We start from the raw sequence: 19,229 nt of genomic DNA, 5'->3' as shown, positions 1-19,229 counted from the left end.
AATGCACCACTGCGGCGTCGGAGGGGCGTGGTTGCCATAGCGACAGGGCTGGGACGCCGCGGCCTAGCGCAGGGCCTGGGCCCGGCGCCTCCTCCCTGCGGTTCCCGCCGATTCCTTCGATCCCCCCCGATTCCCTCTGGCTCCCCAGCACTCCTGGGGACCGTCGGGCCCGGAGGGTACCGTGCTGGTCCCTCTCCAGCAGCCTTTCCCAGTAGGGCGTTCCCTCCATCCCAGGCTCGGTGACCCCCTCGGTCCCTGGCCTGGTGGCCCCGTTGTTCCCAGGCGTGTCCCCCCGGCCCGACCCGGCCCGGCCCGGCCCGCACCATGGCGCACCTCCTGGGCCACCGCGGCTGCATGGAGAGCCTGCGGGCCGACCTGCGGGACCTGCAGGCCGCCATCGCCGACGTGTCCTCCCGGGCCGGCGCCGTGCGCTTCCCCTCCTGGAAGTTCCCCGACAAGGTGTCCTGCGACCTGGACATGTCGGTGCTGCTGCAGCGCTACAGGCACAGCGATAGCGACCCCGTGTTCAGCCAGCACGCACACATGGTGCTGCTGGAGCTGCTCGTAGACAGGTGAGAGGCCCCAGGCAGCCCGAGCGGCTCCTGCCCCGCTGGGGAAGGGGCGTTGTGTGTTTTTGGCGTGCTGAGCTTTATCTAAGTTCTGGGGAAGGTTTTGGGCACCTCAGCAAAGAAAGAAGTTAAAGCTGTTAGAGAGCGTCCAAATGAGGGCTGAGAGGGTGGTGAAGGGCTGGAGGGGAAGCTGAGGGTGGGAGCACTTGATCTGTTCAGCTGGAAAAGAGAAGGCTGAGGTCAGACCTCACCGAGGGCAGCTGCTCCCGAGGGACAGCTCTGCTCTCTGTGACCAGGGACGGGATTCAAAGGAATGGCTGGAGCTGAGCCACGGAGGCTTAGGCTGGATGTCAGGAAAATGTTCTTCCCCCAGAGGGTGCTCAGGCACTTGGCACGTTCCCCAGGGAATGATCACAGAATTAACTAGGTTGGAAAAAACCTTGGAGATCATCAAGTCCAACCTATGAGATAACACCACCTTATCAATTAAACCATGGCACCAAGTGCCACATCATGGCCCCAAGGCTGCCAGAGCTGCAGGAGCCTTTGGACAATGCTCTCAGGCACAGGTTGAGATTATTGGGGTGTCTGTGCAGGGCCAGGAGTTGTTGGACTGGATGATCCTTGGGTCCTTTCCAGCTCAGGATATCCCATGGTTTTATGAAGTCTTTCGGATCCCTTGTTCCCCGTGTATTTCCATGATGAGCAGTGCCAGCTCCTCGGCCTCATGCCCTGCTGAGTTTTAAAACCCGACTCCTTTCCCTGCTTAGAGCTGCCAGCACAAACTGGCCATGAAGAAGCAGAGCCAGACATACTCCACCCAGGAGCTGAGGTGGAGCAGATGGGACAGGATTGTTGAACTGCCTCCCAAAACCTTGGAAACACTCGGACACAGCTGCATCAACAGCCCTGGGAGGCCAAAACCCCTTCTGCAGTGTGGGTGAAATAAAACCAGCTCTGGTTTAAAATACGAGCCGTTCCCACCGAGCTCTTGGCCCTAAAAATCAGGATTTGCTGCAGCATGGGTGCCCCAAATCTTTGGGGGGAGCATAATGGCAGCCTCTGGGAAGTGGTTGCTCCATGAAGTGATGCAGGCCTGGGAAATCCCAGGAGCACCAATCACACCCTCCTCCGTTGCACTGGCTTTGTCTGGGTGACAGGGAGGGGGCCGACCTCTGTGCCCCAGCTCTCATTGCCAACTCCTGTTGCTCCAAGCTGTGTTTTCCTGTCGAGACAGGCTGCTGCTGCTGCTGCAGAGCTTCACTGGGTACGTGGAGATGGTGCTGAGCGGGCGGGCGCTGCCGCCGGCGCGGGGCCTGGGGCCCTGCATGTCCGCGGGGCTCACAGCCAGGACCTTCTGGAGCACCATGTTGAAACTTGGCGCCTTCTGCCAGCAGCTCCGGGATGAGGTGGGACATTTGGGGACATCCCATGAGCTGAGTCACTCCCCTCCCCCCCCAGGATTTGGATCGTGGCCACGCCAGATGTGCGTGCACCCTTTGAGTGTCACACATCTGTCCCCTCCCAGCCTGAGTCCCTTCCCTCCAGAGCTCCCAGCTGTGCCACTGCATCCATCCTGCTCCAGGATCTCAGGATGAGTGAGCTGGGCTGCCTCTAGAGCTTGGAAAATATTCTCCTTCTGCCAAAATGCTGCAGCTCTGCTGACCCTACTGTGGGTCTGAGCTGCCTCAAGACAGTGAAATAATTGGTGGTAAAAACAACCTGCCCCTCCCCCGCATTTTATTTTCCCAAAATGATCTTTCTCATGGAAAAGGCTCGCAACAATCTGTGTGGCACAACCAGGAGGCAGTGCAGGGGGTGGGAAACAAAGGGTGGTCACAAGGAAGGGAGATGGGGAGCAGGTTCTGCTGCTGAGGCTTCCCCTTGGTCACCATCCCTTGGCAGCACTGCTGTCCTATCCCCACACCTGATTTGGGCTTTTATGGGTGATCTCCAGTTTGATCTGGGCTCTGATTTTCTTCTGTGTTCTCTCCCTCAGGAGAAGGATTGCAGGCAGGAGACCCCCACACAGCAATCCACTCCACCCCCTGCTCCCCAGGCTGGGAAACCTGAGAAGGAACACCTGAAATGCTCCTTGCTGGATGTTTTGGAGTCAGGAGCTGCCCCAGAAGCTGCCCAGTCCCCTTCTGTGTGCCCATGTCCGAGTGTCCGTGTGCTGGGCAGCTCAGGCAGCTCCCAGGCCAGGGCTGGCCCCAGCTCAGCTCCGAGCACCCACAGTGTTCCCACACAGACCTCGGGGTCACCCCTGGGCTCCTGTGACACCTGCTCCAGCGCCCAGGCCAGCCTCCACGAGGTGGGCAGAGCCATCACCAGCATCTGCCAGAGCCAGAACATCCCCTCGGCTCTCAGCAAATTCCAGGAGGTGCTGGAGGACAGCACAGGGAGAAGGAACCTCTCTGCAACAGACGTGAGCTACTGGGCCTCGGCGCAGAGCAAGGACCTCTCCCGGATCAGCAAACACCTCCAGGGGCTGCTGCAGCAGGTGAACCCTGTGAAGGCTGAGCTGGAAGAGATGGGCAAACAGAAGGAAAAGCTGCAGAAACAGGTCCACGACTTTTCCAGGAAGCTGCAGAAACAGGTAGAGGACTTTTCCAGGAAGCTGCAGGCAGAGAAGGACACCCAAGCAGAGCAGCAGAAGAAGGCTGAGCAGAGCCTGAAAGCCAAGGACAAGGAGCATTCCGAGGCTGTGGCCAGGCTGGAGCAGGACAAGGATGACCTCCGAAGAGGTACAGAGCTGTTCCCAGCATCCCCTCCCAGGCCCGGGGGGATTTGCAGGAGAAGAATGGAGTCCATGGGCAAATTTTGGCCCCACCACAAACAAAGCAGGGCTTTTTGTAGGTGCTGGGGGATTTTCCCTGCTGTGAGGCTAATCCTGGGCAGTGGGAGCTGGTTGTCTGTGCCCTATCACTGCCTCCTCCCTGGTAGCATGGCAATCACTGGATGAAAACACTGGTGTGGCAGTTTGCTGCCCCTTGGTTTAGGGATTTTTTCTGAGGAACTGATTAATTAGAGGGTTTTGTGCTGATTTAGGAGCTGCTGTGCTGGAGGAGCGACTCTCGGCCCTGCAGGAGGAGCTGGCAGCGAAGCAGGCGGCTGTGCAGGAGCTGGGTAAGGGGCTCACCCAGGGGCTCACTCAGCTCACACATCTCCCCCCTCACACCAATCTCAGGGGTGCTTCACACCCACATAGCCCCCAACACGCCCCAGATTGGGCTGGAGAGCTGGTGGGGGTGGGCAGAGGAGGGGCCTCCTTCAGAGCAGCACCCCAACGTCACCCAGTGCCAGAGTGGGCTGGTGCTGGTGGAGGTTTGGGGGGTCACAGCCCTCGTGCCAGACCTGCCTCCCTTTGCCAGGACCTGTGGAAGGCATGAGGTGCCCCTGAACCACAGAATCATGGAATGATTTGGGCCAGAAGGGACCTCAAAGCCCATCCAGTGCCACCCCTGCCATGGGCAGGGAACACCTTCTACTAGCCCAGGCTGCTCCAAGCCCCATCCAGCCTGGTCCTGGACACTGCCAGGGATCCAGGGGCAGCCCCAGCTTCTCTGGGCACCCTGTACCAGGGCCTCCCCACCCTCACAGGAAAGAATCTCATCCCCATATCCCACCTAGCCCTGCCCTCTGGCAGTGGGAAGCCATTCCCCCTTGTTCTGTCACTCCATCCCTTGTCCCAAGTCCCTCTCCACCTCTTTTGGAGCCCCTCTAAGCACTGGAAGGGGTTCTTAAGTCCTCTCCGGAGCTTTCTCTTCCTCAGGCTGAACACCCTCATCCCTCTCATCACCTCCATGGACCTCCAGCTTCTCCCCCCTGCCCAGCCTGGGCCACAGTCTCTGTCTCTCCCCAGAGCTCTCCAAGGCCACCTTGCTGGAGGAGATGAGGACCACGGTGGTGGCCCAGAGCCAGATGCTGGAGCTGGAGGAGAAGGTCCAGGTGCTCATAAGCCAGAGGGACAGCCTGGACCAGGAGCTGAGTGCCACCAGCATGCAGCTGGAGAAGGAGAAGGTCCGTGTGGAGAGCATGTTCCGGCACGAGGAGGTACGGCCGGCTCCAGAGCGGTGGGAATGCCTGAGCTGCTGCCCAGTGTCAGGGCTGTGGGGAATGGGTGCCACAGCCCCACACAGGCTCACCCCCCCACCACAGTCCCTGCAGGCCAAGCAGAGGAGCCTGCTGCAGCAGCTGGACAGCCTGGACCAGGAGCGTGAGGAGCTGCAGGCCAGCCTGGAAGAGGCCGAGGAGGAGAAGGCCCGGCTGGCGGAACAGCTGGAGCAGAGCCAGGAGCAGAGTGGGAAACAGCTCCAGGTGCAGCAGGTGAGTGCTGGCACCCAGGTGTGGGACACTGCCTGTGCCACAGGGGTGTCAGGAGCCACACACTGCCCCGTCCCACACCCACAGCCAGAGTTCTCCCTGGAGGGGCACTCTGGGACCCAGGTGACATTGCCATATGGCCATGTCCTCCTGGGATTTCCTGGGGAAGAGCCCTTTCCCTCCACCCCATTGCAGACAAGTCTTTGGTTGAGTCAGGGCAAAGGGGAGCAGCAGGAAGGGACATCTTGGGGTGCTTCCACATCTCCAGTGCACCCCTGGACGTGCTCCACACTTCATGGTTGGTGCCCCTGCTTCCAGTGCACGCAGGGATCTCACAGCTGAGAGCCCGTACATTGTCACTGTCCACTTCCCACTGCCATAGGACATCCTTACCACAAGGGAAGGGGGGGAGCTTTCCACGGGGGGCTCAGTCCTCACTCTTGCAAACTTCATCTCCTCCCTCCCATGCCATGCAGGAGCTGCTGGACACGCTGCAGCAGGAGAAGCTGGCCCTGGAGCAAAGCATCCTGGAGCTGCAGGCGAACACATCTCGGCTGGAGGAACAGGCACAGGAGCTGAGGGAGCGGGAAAGGCTTCTGGTGTTCTTCCCTGACCTCCACATCCCCACTGAGATGCAGTTTGAGAGTAAGGGAGCAGATAGCAGCACAGTGGGTTTGTGCCTTGGGGTCCCCAGGGCTCCCAGGGCATCCTGCTGGCCCCAGACACTCCATTTGTCCCACTGATAGCCAGGAAGGGCTCAGCCCTTGGGCTGTGCTAAGCTGTGACCATCCCAATGTGCTTTCCTACATGGGTGCTGTGCGTCCCACATCTGAGCCAGGATATACAGCAGGACCAGAATATGGCAGAGCTCCCTGTGCCCACAGGGTTTGGGGTCCCAGCTGCCACTTCCCGGGCTGTGCCGCTGTTCCCTGCCTGGGGCAGGCTCCTTTCCTTGGGAGGCAGGAGGGGTGCCCACACCTCTGAGCAGGCAGCAGCAGCAGGCTGGGCTCTGTTGGATTTTGTTTGCAGGCAGTGGGAACTTGACAGAGGACATGGAGAGTCAGCTCCAGGCCAACAACATCCGGATTGAGGTGCTGCAGCGGGAGAACGCGCAGCTCAAGGCTCTGCTCACCAAGGTGAAGGTGGCTGCTGAGCAGGGCATGCTCAAGGTGAGCTGGGTGCCACAGGGTGGGTGCTGTGTACCCCAAAACCACCTCATGGCCCCCAGACATCCTCTGGAGACCCCAGGAGGGCCATGCCCAGGCTCCTCATGCTGCTGGGAGGTCACTCTGGTTTAAGTGGTGGTGCAGCTCTTTTCCATCACTGTGGCCATTGTGCCACCAGCTCAGTGATGGCTGAGCGACATGACTGGAGCTGAAGCTGCTGGGGGGGAATTTCACCCCGTCTTACCTTCCCTTCCCCAGCTTGTCCCACAGGCCCAGCTGGGGTCCCAGCTCCACAGGGAGGCCAGCAGGCAGGACACTGGGTGAGTAGGAACCCAGAGGAAGGAGCTGGGGCGGATTCCCTGCTCTTCCTCCCCTTTAACTGCTCCCACCCCACAGCTTCTCTGCTGAGCACAGGTGGCTCAGCAGCAGAAGCAGCAGGAACAGCACAGGGATGTCGGGATGCATTGACAAGGCCTGGCATGGAGCAGCCAGCAACCAGCACTCCAAGCAGCTCCGGGCAGAGCCCACATTCCAGGGCAAACCCTGCCTAACACTCCCAGTGCGCCGCCTGATGCTTGGCCTCCCCTCACACCCCACCGGGGCTAACCGCAAATAAACATTTATCAGTCTGCATTTCCTAACAGAGAAGTGAAGTGTTCCACCAGCAGCCACCTGCCCTGCCCTCAGAACCTCGTTACTGGTTCTTTGTGCGTCAGGAAGGCCCATTCCCTTGGGAAGCCTGGTTCCCTGGTTCCCAAGAAGGCCTCTGCCTGGTTCCTTGGGGAGCTGCCCCAGGGATGTTCCTGGCCACTGGAGCTCAGTCACCCATGGCTACGCTGCTGCTGGAGTCCCCAGAAGAGCACTGACTGTGCTGATGGCCGGGCACAGCGTGTGCTATCTCCTGCCAAGAACCATTCCCAGGGGGGGCTGGGATGTGGCCACACTTGGAAGAGGAAAGCAGAGCTGGCCTGGGATGAGAGGAGTCTGAACCGTCCTTAGCCCACCAACACAGCCACAAACTGGGAAAGTCATTCCCCCCTCCATGAGCACCCAGAGGGGCTGGGAACCACCAAGTCACTGGAGCAGGCTGGCCCTGACCTCTGAGCTGCCTCACCAGCCCGATGAGCCCCATGCAAGCCCCACACAAACCACACAGCCAGTCCTTGCTCCACGTTTAATAGGGATGGGCACGTGCCACGTTGCAGCCCGTGGGGCAGGACCCGGGCAGGACTTGCGGCGTGTCCCCGGTCACCGTGCTGGGTGAGCCAACCCTGTGCTGGCTCTGCAGCCAACTCGTGCCATCCTTTCTAATAAGTTATTATAAATAAAGTGTCTGACCCCTGCCCTCCCACGGTGAGGCCTTAGGTCACCCCACAGCCCTGCCAGCCCCAGTCCTGGCAGGTCTGTCACTCACCTCACTGGAGGGGCTGGCACCGCAGCTGGGCTCTGCCCACCCTGCCACGGCCACCAGCAAATAGACAAAAAAACCCAAGACTTAGAAAAATTGCTGTGAACAGGCCAAGAGCGCAGCAGGACCAGGACTCTCCCTGCCCCAGCCCCCACCCTGTTACACCCATGGGTGCCCCGTATCTTCCCTCCCCAACACTGCCCATCTGGACCCCCACCCCTCTACTCACACCCGTCAGAAGAGCCCCAAGTCCTTCCCTGTCTGAAGTCCGGGCACTGTGACGGGCACAGCCACGCTGACCCTGCTCCAGCAGCAAGCACTGCTCACCGGGCACCCCCTGCCCCCCTCCCTGTCCCTGGAGCGGCCGTGGGTCTGTCCCTGGAGTGTGTCGTTGGGTCAGCTAGCTGTCCGTGCAGCAGTTCCCTGCAAGGGAGGACAGAGAGCCTTGGCACAGGGGGCCTGGCGGGCTCCAGGTCCTCCCCAGCCCGTGCCCCAGGGTCAGTGGGGGCTCGGCCGGGTGCCAGAGTGGTTCTCACCCAGGATGTTGCGCTTGCAGAGAGGGCAGGTCTGCTGCAGCAGGAGCCAGGGATCCACACAGTCCCGGTGGAACTCGTGGGAGCAGGGCAGCACCCGCAGCCACTGCCGGCAGGAAAGTGAGGACACATGTGAGCACAGCCAGGCAGCTGGAACACAGCCTGGAGCCTGACAGGGACACCCCAGCCCGGGCCAGCAACAGGAAGCTCGGCCCAGGGCGTGCTCAGTGCCCCTAGTCCCACCTGGCTCTTGTGGAACTGGTCCAGGCACACAGCACAGCTATCGATCTCGCAGGCCCGGCTCCGCGGCGGCTTCCCGGGGTGGTACCGCCGCGTTTTCAGCGCCGACAGCCGCTGCCGGATGTGCTGCTTCAGGTCCAGCTGCGAGGGCAGAGCCGAGGGTCAGAGCCCACCCCACAACCCCCGGCATGGAGCACAGCAGAGACATTCCCACATTCCCACCTCGGCATCCCGCTCCGACAGGTCCTGCCGCGACTGGCGCTGGGCCTGCACCATGACCCCGGTGCAGAGCAGCAGGGCGATCAGCAGGATGGTGTTCCACAGCTGCTGCAGGTACTTCTGTGGGGACAGCGTGGTGGGGACGGGAGGCAGAGACCCGGCCCCACTCCCAGCCCCACTCCCAGCCCCACCGGGACCCCAGCGCCATACCTGGACCTGCGAGCTGCTCTCCCCGGGGCAGATGACCCCCTGCCACTCCCCGTAGAGGCCCCCTCGGGACAGGCCACAGGTGGACCACAGCGTGAGGGTCACTCCCTGCAAGGAAGGACACGGCATTGCTGATGGTCACAGCAGCGTCCAGCAGTGCGAGCACACGTGTCCTCCCGGGAGGAGGAACACTGGTACTGCCAGCTGCCCTTTTCCCACCTTCCCTGCTTCCTGTAGCTGCTTCCCATGGATCAGGGAAGTTGGGCTGGGCACAGTCAGGCCCTGCCCTGGCAGAATGAGGAAGAGGAGGAAGGACAGACATACCAGGTTCTCCAGCAGCACTGCCTGGTACGTGATCTTTGCCGTAGCCCGGAGCCCACTGTGAGCAAAGAGAAAAGTGTCAATTCCATGGACACAGCAGGATCCAGGCACAGCTCCCCAGTGCCAGGGAGCATCCACTCCCCACAGGAATGGGCAGTGACCAAGGGGGACCAGAGGAACACGCAGGGGAGGTGGCAGCGAGACACTCCCTCCCAAGCCATGCCCAGCCCTCAGTGACCCTGCAACGGGCTCTTTCTCCCAACCCAGTGCCTCAGTTTCCCCATGTGACACCACTGCAGCAATCCCGATGTCACACAGGTCAGGAGGATCAAGGGGGTCCCACTGCTGCTGGTAGTGGAGACAAACACCCACAGAGGTTGTGGGGATGCCGGTGCCATGACAAGGACCAAACCATCTGGATAATTTCTACTGAGAGTCCTAAAGTGCTTGGCTGAGGCCACTGTCACACCAACCACCACATGGGGACCCATGGAAGGGCTCCAGCCCTGGGGAAGGGCTGGATCTGACCCAGATCTCCCCCAGAAACACATCTCAGCCCCAGCTGGCCTCAGCATGGTCCAACACCACCCCAGCAAACATGACGAGCTGAGTGAGAGACCCCCGGGGTGGTCCCTGGGTGTCACAGCCCGGTGGGGGACAAGGCAAGAACAAAGCAGTGACAAGGCATGGACCAGGCAGGGTCCAGCCCCTCCCACATGCCAGCCCATACCGCAGCAGCGCTCCCAGCAGCCTGGTGACGTTGTCCGAGGACTGGATGACGATGACGGGCTTGGCGAGCAGTTGGGACACATCCAGCTGCACCAGGAGGAAAGCGGAGCCGTGAGTGGGGCACGATCCCTGCCCGGCCCCACCACCAGCACTGTCCTACCTCACGGATGGCGTTCTGGTTCAGCGCCAGGATGAGCAGGGCGGAGGCCCCCAGCACGAGAGCTCGCTTCATCTGCAGGGACAGTGGGGACACCATCAGGGGACAGCGGGACTGTGTCCCCAACAAGCTCCTGTCCTGCTGCAGGAAGCACCCAGCACCTCTTTGCCATGGTGAAGAGTCACAAGGAACCCAAGAGGGGTCAGAAGCTGTCAGAGACCCACCGGCCACCAAGCACAGACCAGGACCCCCCGATTTGGCTGGAAGATACCCCAGGTGACACCCCTGTGGGTTTGTGACCTGCAGCCCCCAGGCCAGGCAGAACGGGGCCAGGCAGAGGGCACAGGGTCAGGCAGAGGGTCACCTTGGTGACAACGGCGGTGGTGAAGGACTCCTCCTTGGCACCCCGGGGGCCCTCGGCTGGCTCCTCGGTGCCCATGGGCACCACCCCAATCCAGCTGTCGGCAGCGCCCAGCTCCGGCTCCACGTCACCCACCTGGGGACACGGCAAGGAGAGGAAGAGCTGGGATGCACCCCAAGGTTCAGGGCACCCCCAAAGCACCCCCATGCTCCCAGGGGTCCTGGGGAGCCGGGCACTGTGTGGGCACAGGGACAGCAGCTGGGGTGGCACAGGGAACACGGCCTGGCCCCCACTGCCTCTGTTCCCCTGCCTGCACGTGCCACACCCGGGCAGTGGGCTACCTGCCCTGGTCAGTCCCCCAGAGTCTCTGGCCTCCCCACCAACACCCAGTGACTTCCAGTGCCCTCCAGCTCCCACTTCTCCCCTGCCTCATTCCTGTCCCAGTGCCCAAGGTCTCACCCCAGCGCCCACTGGCCCACAGTGCCCACCGACCCCTCCTCCCTCCCACACTAACCGCTGCCTTGCCAATGCCCACTGGTGCCTTAATGTGCCTCCCAGTTCCCACTGCTTCCCCCTCCTCACTGCCAACCCAGCTCCCACGTCCCCAACCCCATACACACCGGCCGCCCTCAATGTCTCCCAGTGCCCCCCAGTTCCCACTGTTCCTCTCCCTCCCTTCCTGCCCCCTGCCCCCCCCCAGTATCTCCCAGTGCCCTCCAGTTCCCACTTCTCCCCTCCCAATCCCTCGCCCGTGCCAACAGCACCCCCCGGCCCCATTCCCCGTCTCCCCCGCTCACCAGCACCAGGCGGCCTTGGATCTCCATCTCCTCCCGCTCCCCCCGCGGGCCCCGGCCCGGCCCGGCCCGGCCGCCCCCCGCTCCCAGCACGGCCCCGCGCAGCGTGTACGAGCCGCCGGGCGCAGCGCCCGCGCTGCCGGCCCCGCTGCCGGCCCCGTCCCCGTCCGGCCCCGCCGCCCCGGGCCCCGACACGGCCACCTCGACCCGCGCGGGGGTGGCGGGCCCCGACCCGGCCCGGCCGAGCGCCAGCAGCGGGGCGAGCAGCGCCGCCCGCACCGCCGCCATGGCTGCGCGCCCCGCGCCCCGCAGCGCCCCCTGCCGCCCGGGAGGACCCGCCGCGCCGCCCGCCGCCCGCAGGGGGAGCCCGAGGGCCCAGACCGGGACAGGGATCGGGATAAGGGTCGGGATACGGACAGGGACAGATGATGGGATAGGGATCAGGACAGGGATCGGGACAAGGGTCGGGATAAGGACAGAGACAGGAGACGGGATGCAGATGGGGACAAGGATGAGGACAAGGGCCAAGATAAAGACAGGGACACTGATCAGGATCAGGACAAAGCTCAGGATAAGGACAGGGACAGGAACCAGTGCTGGGACAGGGACAGGGATAGGGATAGGGGCAGAGTGGATGGCAATGGGAATGGGGATGGGGATGCAGACCAGGATGAAGACAGAGAGCAGGAGAGGTACAGTGATAGGGAGCAGGGACCAAGACTGAGACAGGGACAAGGACAAGGACCATGACCAAGCTGGACACTGGGACAGAGCAGGGACAAAGAAGGCAATGGGGACAGGGAAAGGGACCAGGATGGGGATGGAGACCAGGAAGAGGATGGGGACCAGAAGAGGAACAGGGACAGGGAATGGGGACCAGGACTGAGATCGAGACAGGGACAAGGGCTGAGACTGGGATGGGAACCAGCACTGGGACAGGGATGGGGCAGGGACAAGGACAAAAATGAGACCAGGATGGGAACAGAAGCAGGAGGCAGGTGGAAAACAGGAACAAGGAGAGGCACTGGAAGAACAACAGAGAATGGGACCAAGATGGGGACAAAGACCAGGACCAGGACCGGGACAGGAACAGGGAGAGGCACCAGGAGGAGGACAGGGATCAGCAGAGGAGCAGAGGCAGGGACTGGGAGCGGCAGCAAGACAGGCACAGGGGCTGGGACCAGAATGGGAACCGCAGCAGCAGCAGGACAGGGACAGGGATGGACACGGGGACCAGGAAACCAACTGTCACCAGGAGAGTGACAGGGACAGGAACAGGCATGGGGACACCGATATGGTGTCCACCACATCCCCATGTATGGGCACAGGGACACATGTGCTCTGGGGGACATAGCCAGAGGGAACAGGGACATGGCACCCCATCCATGCACCCACAGCCATGGCACGGGCAGGGACATGGGCACACACCAACACCCGAGTACCCCAAAACCCAACTGCCCCCCGCACCGGACACCCCTCAACAACCCCCATCCTGGCGGGTGCCAGGCAGCCTCCAGTGCCACATCCTGACCCCCGGGTGCTACATCCTGGCCCTGCTCCGGCCACGTGTGCCCAGCACATGTGCCACCAGGGGGATTTGCCGGCTGGATTAGCCACGGCATGGGCCCAGGCTGACCTGCTTTTGGCAGGGGCCATGCTGGGGACGGGACTCGGGGCCGTGGAACCCAGTTCCCATGGCTGCAGGATGCCGTGGGACGGGTCTGGGTGTGTCCTCGTGTCCCTTGTGTCCCCATCGGTGTTGTAAGTGCGGGGGTTTAATCACAGGATGGGCACGGTGCCTCCTCCCACGGCCGCAGCCAGAGCCGGTTTAACCACACAGTGAAACATCCCGATTGCAACGGGTCTGGATGTGCCATAAACAACAGCCGGGAGCACCGCTGGCTCGGGAACCAGCCTGGAATGGCGAGCACGGATGTGGGGACTGTGAAGATTCGGGGGGGGACACCAAAATGGAGCCTGGGGGTGGCTGCTGCCAGAGCTGCCCCACAGAGAGGGGGGAATGGCTTTGTGGAGCATCCATAAGTTCGTGGGATATGGATGCCTTCCTGGACATCTGCAGCTCCAGGGGACACTTATGGGTCCACAGAACGTGGATGGCTCCATGGGACATCTATGGGTCCCAGTTCCAAGGGACATGTATGACTCTGTGGCACATAAATGGCTCCATGGGACTGGCACAGATGGGACACAGATGACTCTGTGGGACATCCACAGCCCCAGGGGACACGTATGGTTCCATAGCACATGCAGAACTCTCTGGGACAACCATGTGTCCGTGGGGGACACGGGGCTCTGTGGGACATCCATGGCTGCATGGGACACACACAGCCCCATGGGCATCGGGCTCCTGATCCCCATCTTCCAATCACTGCACCTGAGCCCTCAGTCTGTGCCCTGGCCCCATCTCCCATCCCTGTCCCTTCTACCTGGCACCCTGCCCCCTCCACTCTCACCCTGTCCCTGCCCCACTTTCCATCCCTGTTCCCACCTCTGTCCCCGCCTCCCATCCCTGTTGCGGTCCCCATCACTGTCCCCATCCCCTCTCCCTGACACCTGCCCCACATCTCCCTCCATACCCCAATGTCCTCCCACACCCCCCTACCCCACTGTGTCCCCCAAACTCTCATAGCCCACCCCCACCCTCCTGTACCCTCCATAACCCCCAGAGCCCCCTACACTCATCTCTCCCTTGCCCCCCAAATCCCTATGTTCCCAAGCCCCACAAGGCTCCCTGTGCCCCCATATTCCCCATGCACCCATACCCCACTTGTCCCCTACAGCCCACAGAGCCTACAGGTGCCCCTTGCCCCTATATCCCCCACACCCCCTATAGCCCCTATACCCCCCCAAGTCCTTCATAACCCCAAGGTCCTCTAAGCCCCCACACTTCCAGTAGCCCCCACACTCCCCATACCCCCTATAGATCCCATACCCTCCCAAGTCCCCCATAACCCCTATATCACTTATAGCCCCTATACCCCCCATACTCCCCTATAGTCCCCAAGCCTCCCTGTGCCTTCCCATGCCCTCATATCCCCTATAGCCCCCATACCCCTATAGCCCTCCATTTCCCATGCTCCCCATGCCCCCATAACCCTCCATGCCCCCCACATCCCCCATGTCTCCATGTGCCCCCAAAACCCCCACAGCTCCCATAATCCCCCAAGTCTCCCATACCCCCATACTCCCCTATAGTCCCCAAGCCCCTCTGTGCCCCCATATCCCCTAAGCCCCCATCACCCCCCGCATCCCTGATCCCGGGTAGGCGGCGGGCGCTGACCGGCCGGGCAGGGTCCAAGGCCACGGGGGTGGGTGGGGGGCCGGGCCGGGCCGGGCCGGGCCGGGCGGGGCGGGGGGCGGTCCCGGGGAGGTGCTCGGAGCCTTCACGGCCGCCGGAGCTGGGCAGAGCCGCCCGCAGCGCACCATGAGCGGCCGCGTCGGGGACCTGAGCCCGCGGCAGGCGGAGGTGCTGGCCCAGGTGAGCTGGGACGGGGGTACCAGGGCCAGGGCCGGGCTGTGCCACCCCGATGCGCGCCCGCATCCGCCGAGGGACCGGCATCACCACCACCCCGCACCCCAAACCCACGGGCGGCACTTCTGCTTCCGGCCCTGGGGGGCTCCACACCCCCCCGCCGCACCCCAAACCACCGGCATCACGCCCGCGCCCGGCCGGCTCCTGCCGCCTCCTCCAGCCCCCTCATCCCGGACTCCAAACCCACCGGCATCACTCCCGCTCCGGGCTCCGGAGGGCTCCGCACCACAAACCTACCCGCTTCACCCCGATTCCTGGCCTCGGGGAGGTCCCATCGCCTTCAGCCCCCACCCCGCCCCCAAAATCCGGCCCCGGGAGGCTCCCGCTGCCTCCACCCCTCATCCCGGACCCCAAACACACGGGTTGAACCCCGTTGTGGCACCGCCCACCAGGGCAGGATTGTCCTGGGTGGGTCCTGGGGGTCCCGCTGGCCGGACCATCCCGCTGATGGATCCCCATCCCTCTCCCATCCTTCCCCGGGACTGGGCACCCTCCTGCCTCACTGCAGGCCCTTGGGACGGGAGTCTTCTGCCACCTCCATCCCACCCTGGACCCCGAGCCCACGGACTGGGCCCCCCGTGGTGCTGCCCACCAGGGAAGGACCATCCCGGGTGTTCCGCCAGACTGGGCACCGCCGAGCCCCACAGCCCTCTCCCATCCTTCCCATGGGACCGGAAAACTTCCTCCCCCGACCGCGGGGATTGCGGGCCCGGGGACACCCAGAACCGGTGGCTGTCACCCGCCACGGCCACCTCTGCCAGCCCCTCGTGTTTGGGTGCCAGCCGTTATCGGGGTTCAGTGCACCCCTACCACGAGGGCACCCCCGCGCCTTTATCTTATCGCTGCCTTTCGGACCCAGCCACATTCCACGGGCGGGCGATGACCCCGCCGGGTGCCAGCACGGGGGGCAGGGGCAGGCGTGGGGCACGGAGCCCAAACCGTGCCCCGTGCCAGCCGTGTCCCAGGCGGGTGAGGGAGGCGAGCGGCCGAACCCGTTCGTCCACCACCGGCTTTGTCCCAGGGTGAAGGAGCTAATCCCGGGTTTAATTACCCCTAAATGCAGCGGGAGATAAGCTAGTCAGGCTCATTAAGGGGAGGGCCTCGGCTGGTACGGAGATTTGGGCTGTAGCCTGGTTGTGGTGAGTGGGGCCATGTGGAGAGGGGACCCTGGATCCCCCAAACCTCCCCGTCCTGCACCCCAACACCTTTGTGCCTGTGCCATGGGGCTGTGACCCACTGGGGGGTCACTGAAACAGGGGGACATGTGGTGATCTACTGGTGACTGCCTTCATCCCAAGGATGCCATTGGGGGTGACCCATCTGCCTGGTCCCTGCAGGACCCCCTCCAAGAACACCCCAACTTCCACAAACCCCCCAGACCTGTGGCCCGACACCCTCCTGCCTGTGCCAGGGGGGCTGTGGCCCACTGGGGTGTCACTGGAGCAGGGGCACACACAGTGACTGCCTCCATCCATCCCAAAGGACACCACTGGAGGGGACTGGTTCACCCAGTCCCTGTGGGACCCCCCTCAGCAGCGGGGTGGTGACAGCCCACACTCACACCTTACGCAAGGGCTGGGGGACACCCAGAGCATGGCAGCCAGCCTGGGGACGGTCCCCTGCTAGGTGACCGCTGATCCCGGCTGCATATGGGGCAGGGACAGGGCACAGGGTGACCCTTCACCCAGACACTCCTGGTTGGTGTGTTTTGTGGGGACAAGGAAGGGACAAACCTCCAGCCCTGGGGTTTTTGGGGAGGATCAGGGATCCCTTCACCAACCGTCCCTCTTGTCCCCGCAGTTCCGGGAGAAGCTGCGGGACGTGCTGCCCTCCCTGCCCTCCCAGGACGACTATTTCCTCCTGAAATGGCTCCGAGGTAACCCTGAAGTGGGGACAGCCCTGGTGGGGTGGGAGCCCCCCGGGGGGCTGGCGGGGGGCTGAGCTCTCTGCTGTCTTTCAGCGCGCAGCTTCGACCTGCCCAAGGCGGAGGCGATGCTCCGCAAGGTGAGAGGGACACCCTGCTTTTGTGGGGACCCCGCTGTGCTGGGACATACCTGGCGTGGGACCCTGTGCCCTGGGCCACCAGCCCCAGCAAGGCTGACCTGCCCATGGGGTTCACCTGGTCCCAAATCTCACCCTGGCCCATTCTGTCCCCCCTGCAGCACATCGAGGTCCGCAAGTACATGGATGCCGACAACATCATCGCCTGGGAGCCACCTGAGGTGATTGTCCCTGGCCTCCCGGGGGTGGCCCTGGAGGGGATCGTCCCCCTGAGTCCCCCAGGGTGTGTGTGAGGTGCCCTGAGCCCCCCGTGCTCCTGCAGGTGATCCGGAAGTACATGTCTGGCGGGATGTGCGGCTATGACCGGGAGGGCAGCCCGGTGTGGTACGAGATCGTCGGGCCGCTGGATGCCAAGGGGCTGCTGTTCTCCGCCTCCAAGCAGGACCTGCTCAAGAACAAGTTCCGGGATTGTGAAGTACTCCGGCATGAGTGTGACCAGCAGAGTAAAAAGGTGTGAACCCGCCCACACCCCGCTGGCCCCAACAGACCTGTGGGACCATGTTCCTGCCAGCTCTGTGTGTCCACATCTGGTCTGCCCCTACCAGTCATCATCTTCCCCAACCCTACAGATCCCTGCCAGCCCCAAAAGTCCATGTCCATTCCCACAACTCAGTGTCCTCCCCAGCCCCATACGTCCATCTTTGGTTCACCCCTACCAGACAACGTCCTTGACAGCCCTATATATCCCATAGGTCCGTGTCCTGTCCCTCCCTCTCAGCCTGTGTCCCTGCCAGCCCATGTCCTGCCCAGCCCCATATGTCCATCTGTGGTTCATCTCTCCCAGCCAATGTCCTCCCTCGCCAGCCCTACAGGTCCATGTCCAGTCCCTCTCCCTCAGCCCCACAAGTCCATGTCCTGTCCACCCCACCACAGACCATGTCCCTGCCAACCCCATATGTCCACCTCTGGTTCATCCTCCCACCCCACAAATCTGCATCCTGTCCATCCCCACCAGTCCATGTCCCCACTGTCCCTCAGCCCGTGTCCCTGTCCCAGCTCCCACGACGCCCCTTCTCCCCACGCCACTGCCTGGGAGGAGGCTGTGGCTGGGGTGACCAGCCTGTTGGGGACCACCCCATCCCTGGACCTCCCCATGGGTCCTGCCTGATCCCCCCCATCCTCCTGTCGCAGCTGGGCAAGAAGATTGAGATGGTGATGATGGTGTATGACTGTGAAGGCCTGGGCCTGAAGCACCTCTGGAAGCCAGCTGTGGACACGTATGGGGAGGTGAGGGCTCCTGCCCACCCCCTTCCTGCTGGACCACAGGGATCTGGGCTGATCCCTGGGATGATGCAGGAGCAGGTCCCTGCAGTGCCCTGCACCCCACAGTGTTCTGGGGTGGGGTCCTGGTGGGTGCCTGGGATGGGTGACCTGAGCTCCCCCATCCTGCAGATCCTGTCCATGTTTGAGGAGAATTACCCTGAGTCCCTCAAGCGCCTCTTTATTGTGAAGGGTGAGTTCGGCCCTGGGGTCCTGCTCCCCTTATCTGGGTGCTGACACCCCCTAATGCCTCCCACTACCCCCAGCCCCTAAGCTCTTCCCCGTGGCCTACAACCTGGTCAAGCACTTCCTGAGCGAGGACACGCGCAAGAAGGTCGTGGTGCTGGGATGTGAGTCCTGACCCTCCCCGGAGCATCCCAGATTGGGGTGACACATCCCCCCTCTGCTGTCACCCCACCCAGGGGAGATACCCCAACTCACAGCCCCCCCAAACTCACTGTCCTCCCCCCAGCCAACTGGAAGGAGGTCCTGCAGAAGTACATCGACCCCGCGCAGATCCCGGTGGAGTACGGGGGGACGCTGGTGGACCCTGATGGGGACCCCAAGTGCTCCAGCAAGGTAGGAAGAGCCCCCGCTGGGTTCTTTAGGGGATCTGGGCAGTTCCCCCACCCCCACATCCTCCATCCCTTACAGATCAACTACGGCGGGGACGTGCCCCAGCATTACTACGTGCGGGACCAGCTGGCGCAGAAGTACGAACATTCGGTCGTGGTCAACCGGGGCTCGTCCCACCAGGTCGAGTACGAGATCCTCTTCCCCGGCTGCGTGCTCAGGTGAGCGGTGGCTCTGCGCCGCAGGGAGCGGGTGCCTCCCGCAGTGTCCCCGCCCCGCCGCAGCAGCTCCCCTGTGCCCTGCAGGTGGCAGTTCCACTCCGAGGGCGCTGACATCGGCTTCGGGGTGTACCTGAAGACCAAGGTCGGGGAGCGGCAGCGGGCGGGCGACATGACCGAGGTGCTCCCCAACCAGCGCTACAACGCACACATGGTGCCCGAGGACGGCTCCCTCACCTGCTCCACGCCCGGCATCTGTGAGTGCCGAGCCCTCCCCGGGGCGCTGGGGGGACCCCCGGGCCGTTCCCCGTGTCCCTGGCCCCGCCGTGTCCCTGACACCCCTGTCCCCCCGCAGACGTCCTGCGCTTCGACAACACCTACAGCTTCCTCCACTCCAAGAAGGTGAGCTACAGCGTGGAGGTGCTGCTGCCCGACACCGCCTCCGCCCAGCAGATCCAGGAGGAGTCCCCGAACCACAGCCCCTGAGCCCCCCCGGGCTGCACCGCGCCCCCAGGATGGCCCCGCAGGAGGATG

At 63.2% G+C, this 19,229-nt stretch overlaps 3 protein-coding genes across 3 annotated transcripts; 2 read left to right on the top strand and 1 right to left on the bottom strand.

The window, feature by feature from the left end:
• Positions 1-324: 324 nt before the first annotated feature.
• On the top strand, positions 325-6,677 carry CCDC157 (coiled-coil domain containing 157; the record flags this gene model as incomplete). Its single annotated transcript, XM_082293295.1, has 10 exons — positions 325-572; positions 1,807-1,978; positions 2,629-3,316; positions 3,621-3,698; positions 4,435-4,625; positions 4,731-4,898; positions 5,372-5,540; positions 5,925-6,064; positions 6,320-6,381; positions 6,476-6,677. 10 exons carry the CDS (start codon positions 325-327, stop codon positions 6,675-6,677), a joined length of 2,118 nt encoding a protein of 705 aa, XP_082149421.1.
• A 1,009-nt stretch (positions 6,678-7,686) lies between these two features.
• RNF215 (ring finger protein 215) lies at positions 7,687-11,318 on the bottom strand (the record flags this gene model as incomplete). The annotated part of the gene is made up of 10 exons (XM_082293209.1): positions 7,687-7,892; positions 8,006-8,108; positions 8,246-8,383; positions 8,465-8,581; positions 8,672-8,776; positions 8,993-9,047; positions 9,720-9,805; positions 9,879-9,950; positions 10,240-10,371; positions 11,034-11,318. 10 exons carry the CDS (start codon positions 11,316-11,318, stop codon positions 7,870-7,872), a joined length of 1,116 nt encoding a protein of 371 aa, XP_082149335.1. The 3' UTR covers positions 7,687-7,869.
• A 3,157-nt stretch (positions 11,319-14,475) lies between these two features.
• SEC14L2 (SEC14 like lipid binding 2) lies at positions 14,476-19,181 on the top strand (the record flags this gene model as incomplete). Its single annotated transcript, XM_082293181.1, has 12 exons — positions 14,476-14,529; positions 16,384-16,459; positions 16,544-16,587; positions 16,746-16,805; positions 16,907-17,095; positions 17,776-17,871; positions 18,037-18,097; positions 18,171-18,254; positions 18,377-18,483; positions 18,559-18,698; positions 18,783-18,952; positions 19,051-19,181. The coding sequence occupies 12 exons, from the start codon at positions 14,476-14,478 to the stop codon at positions 19,179-19,181; spliced, it is 1,212 nt and encodes a 403-aa protein (XP_082149307.1).
• Positions 19,182-19,229: the final 48 nt, after the last annotated feature.

This window comes from Coloeus monedula (genome assembly GCF_965178545.1).
Source record: "Coloeus monedula genome assembly, chromosome: 18".
Classification (NCBI taxonomy): Eukaryota; Metazoa; Chordata; class Aves; order Passeriformes; family Corvidae; genus Coloeus; species Coloeus monedula.
This window is presented reverse-complemented; position numbering and strand designations above follow the sequence as displayed.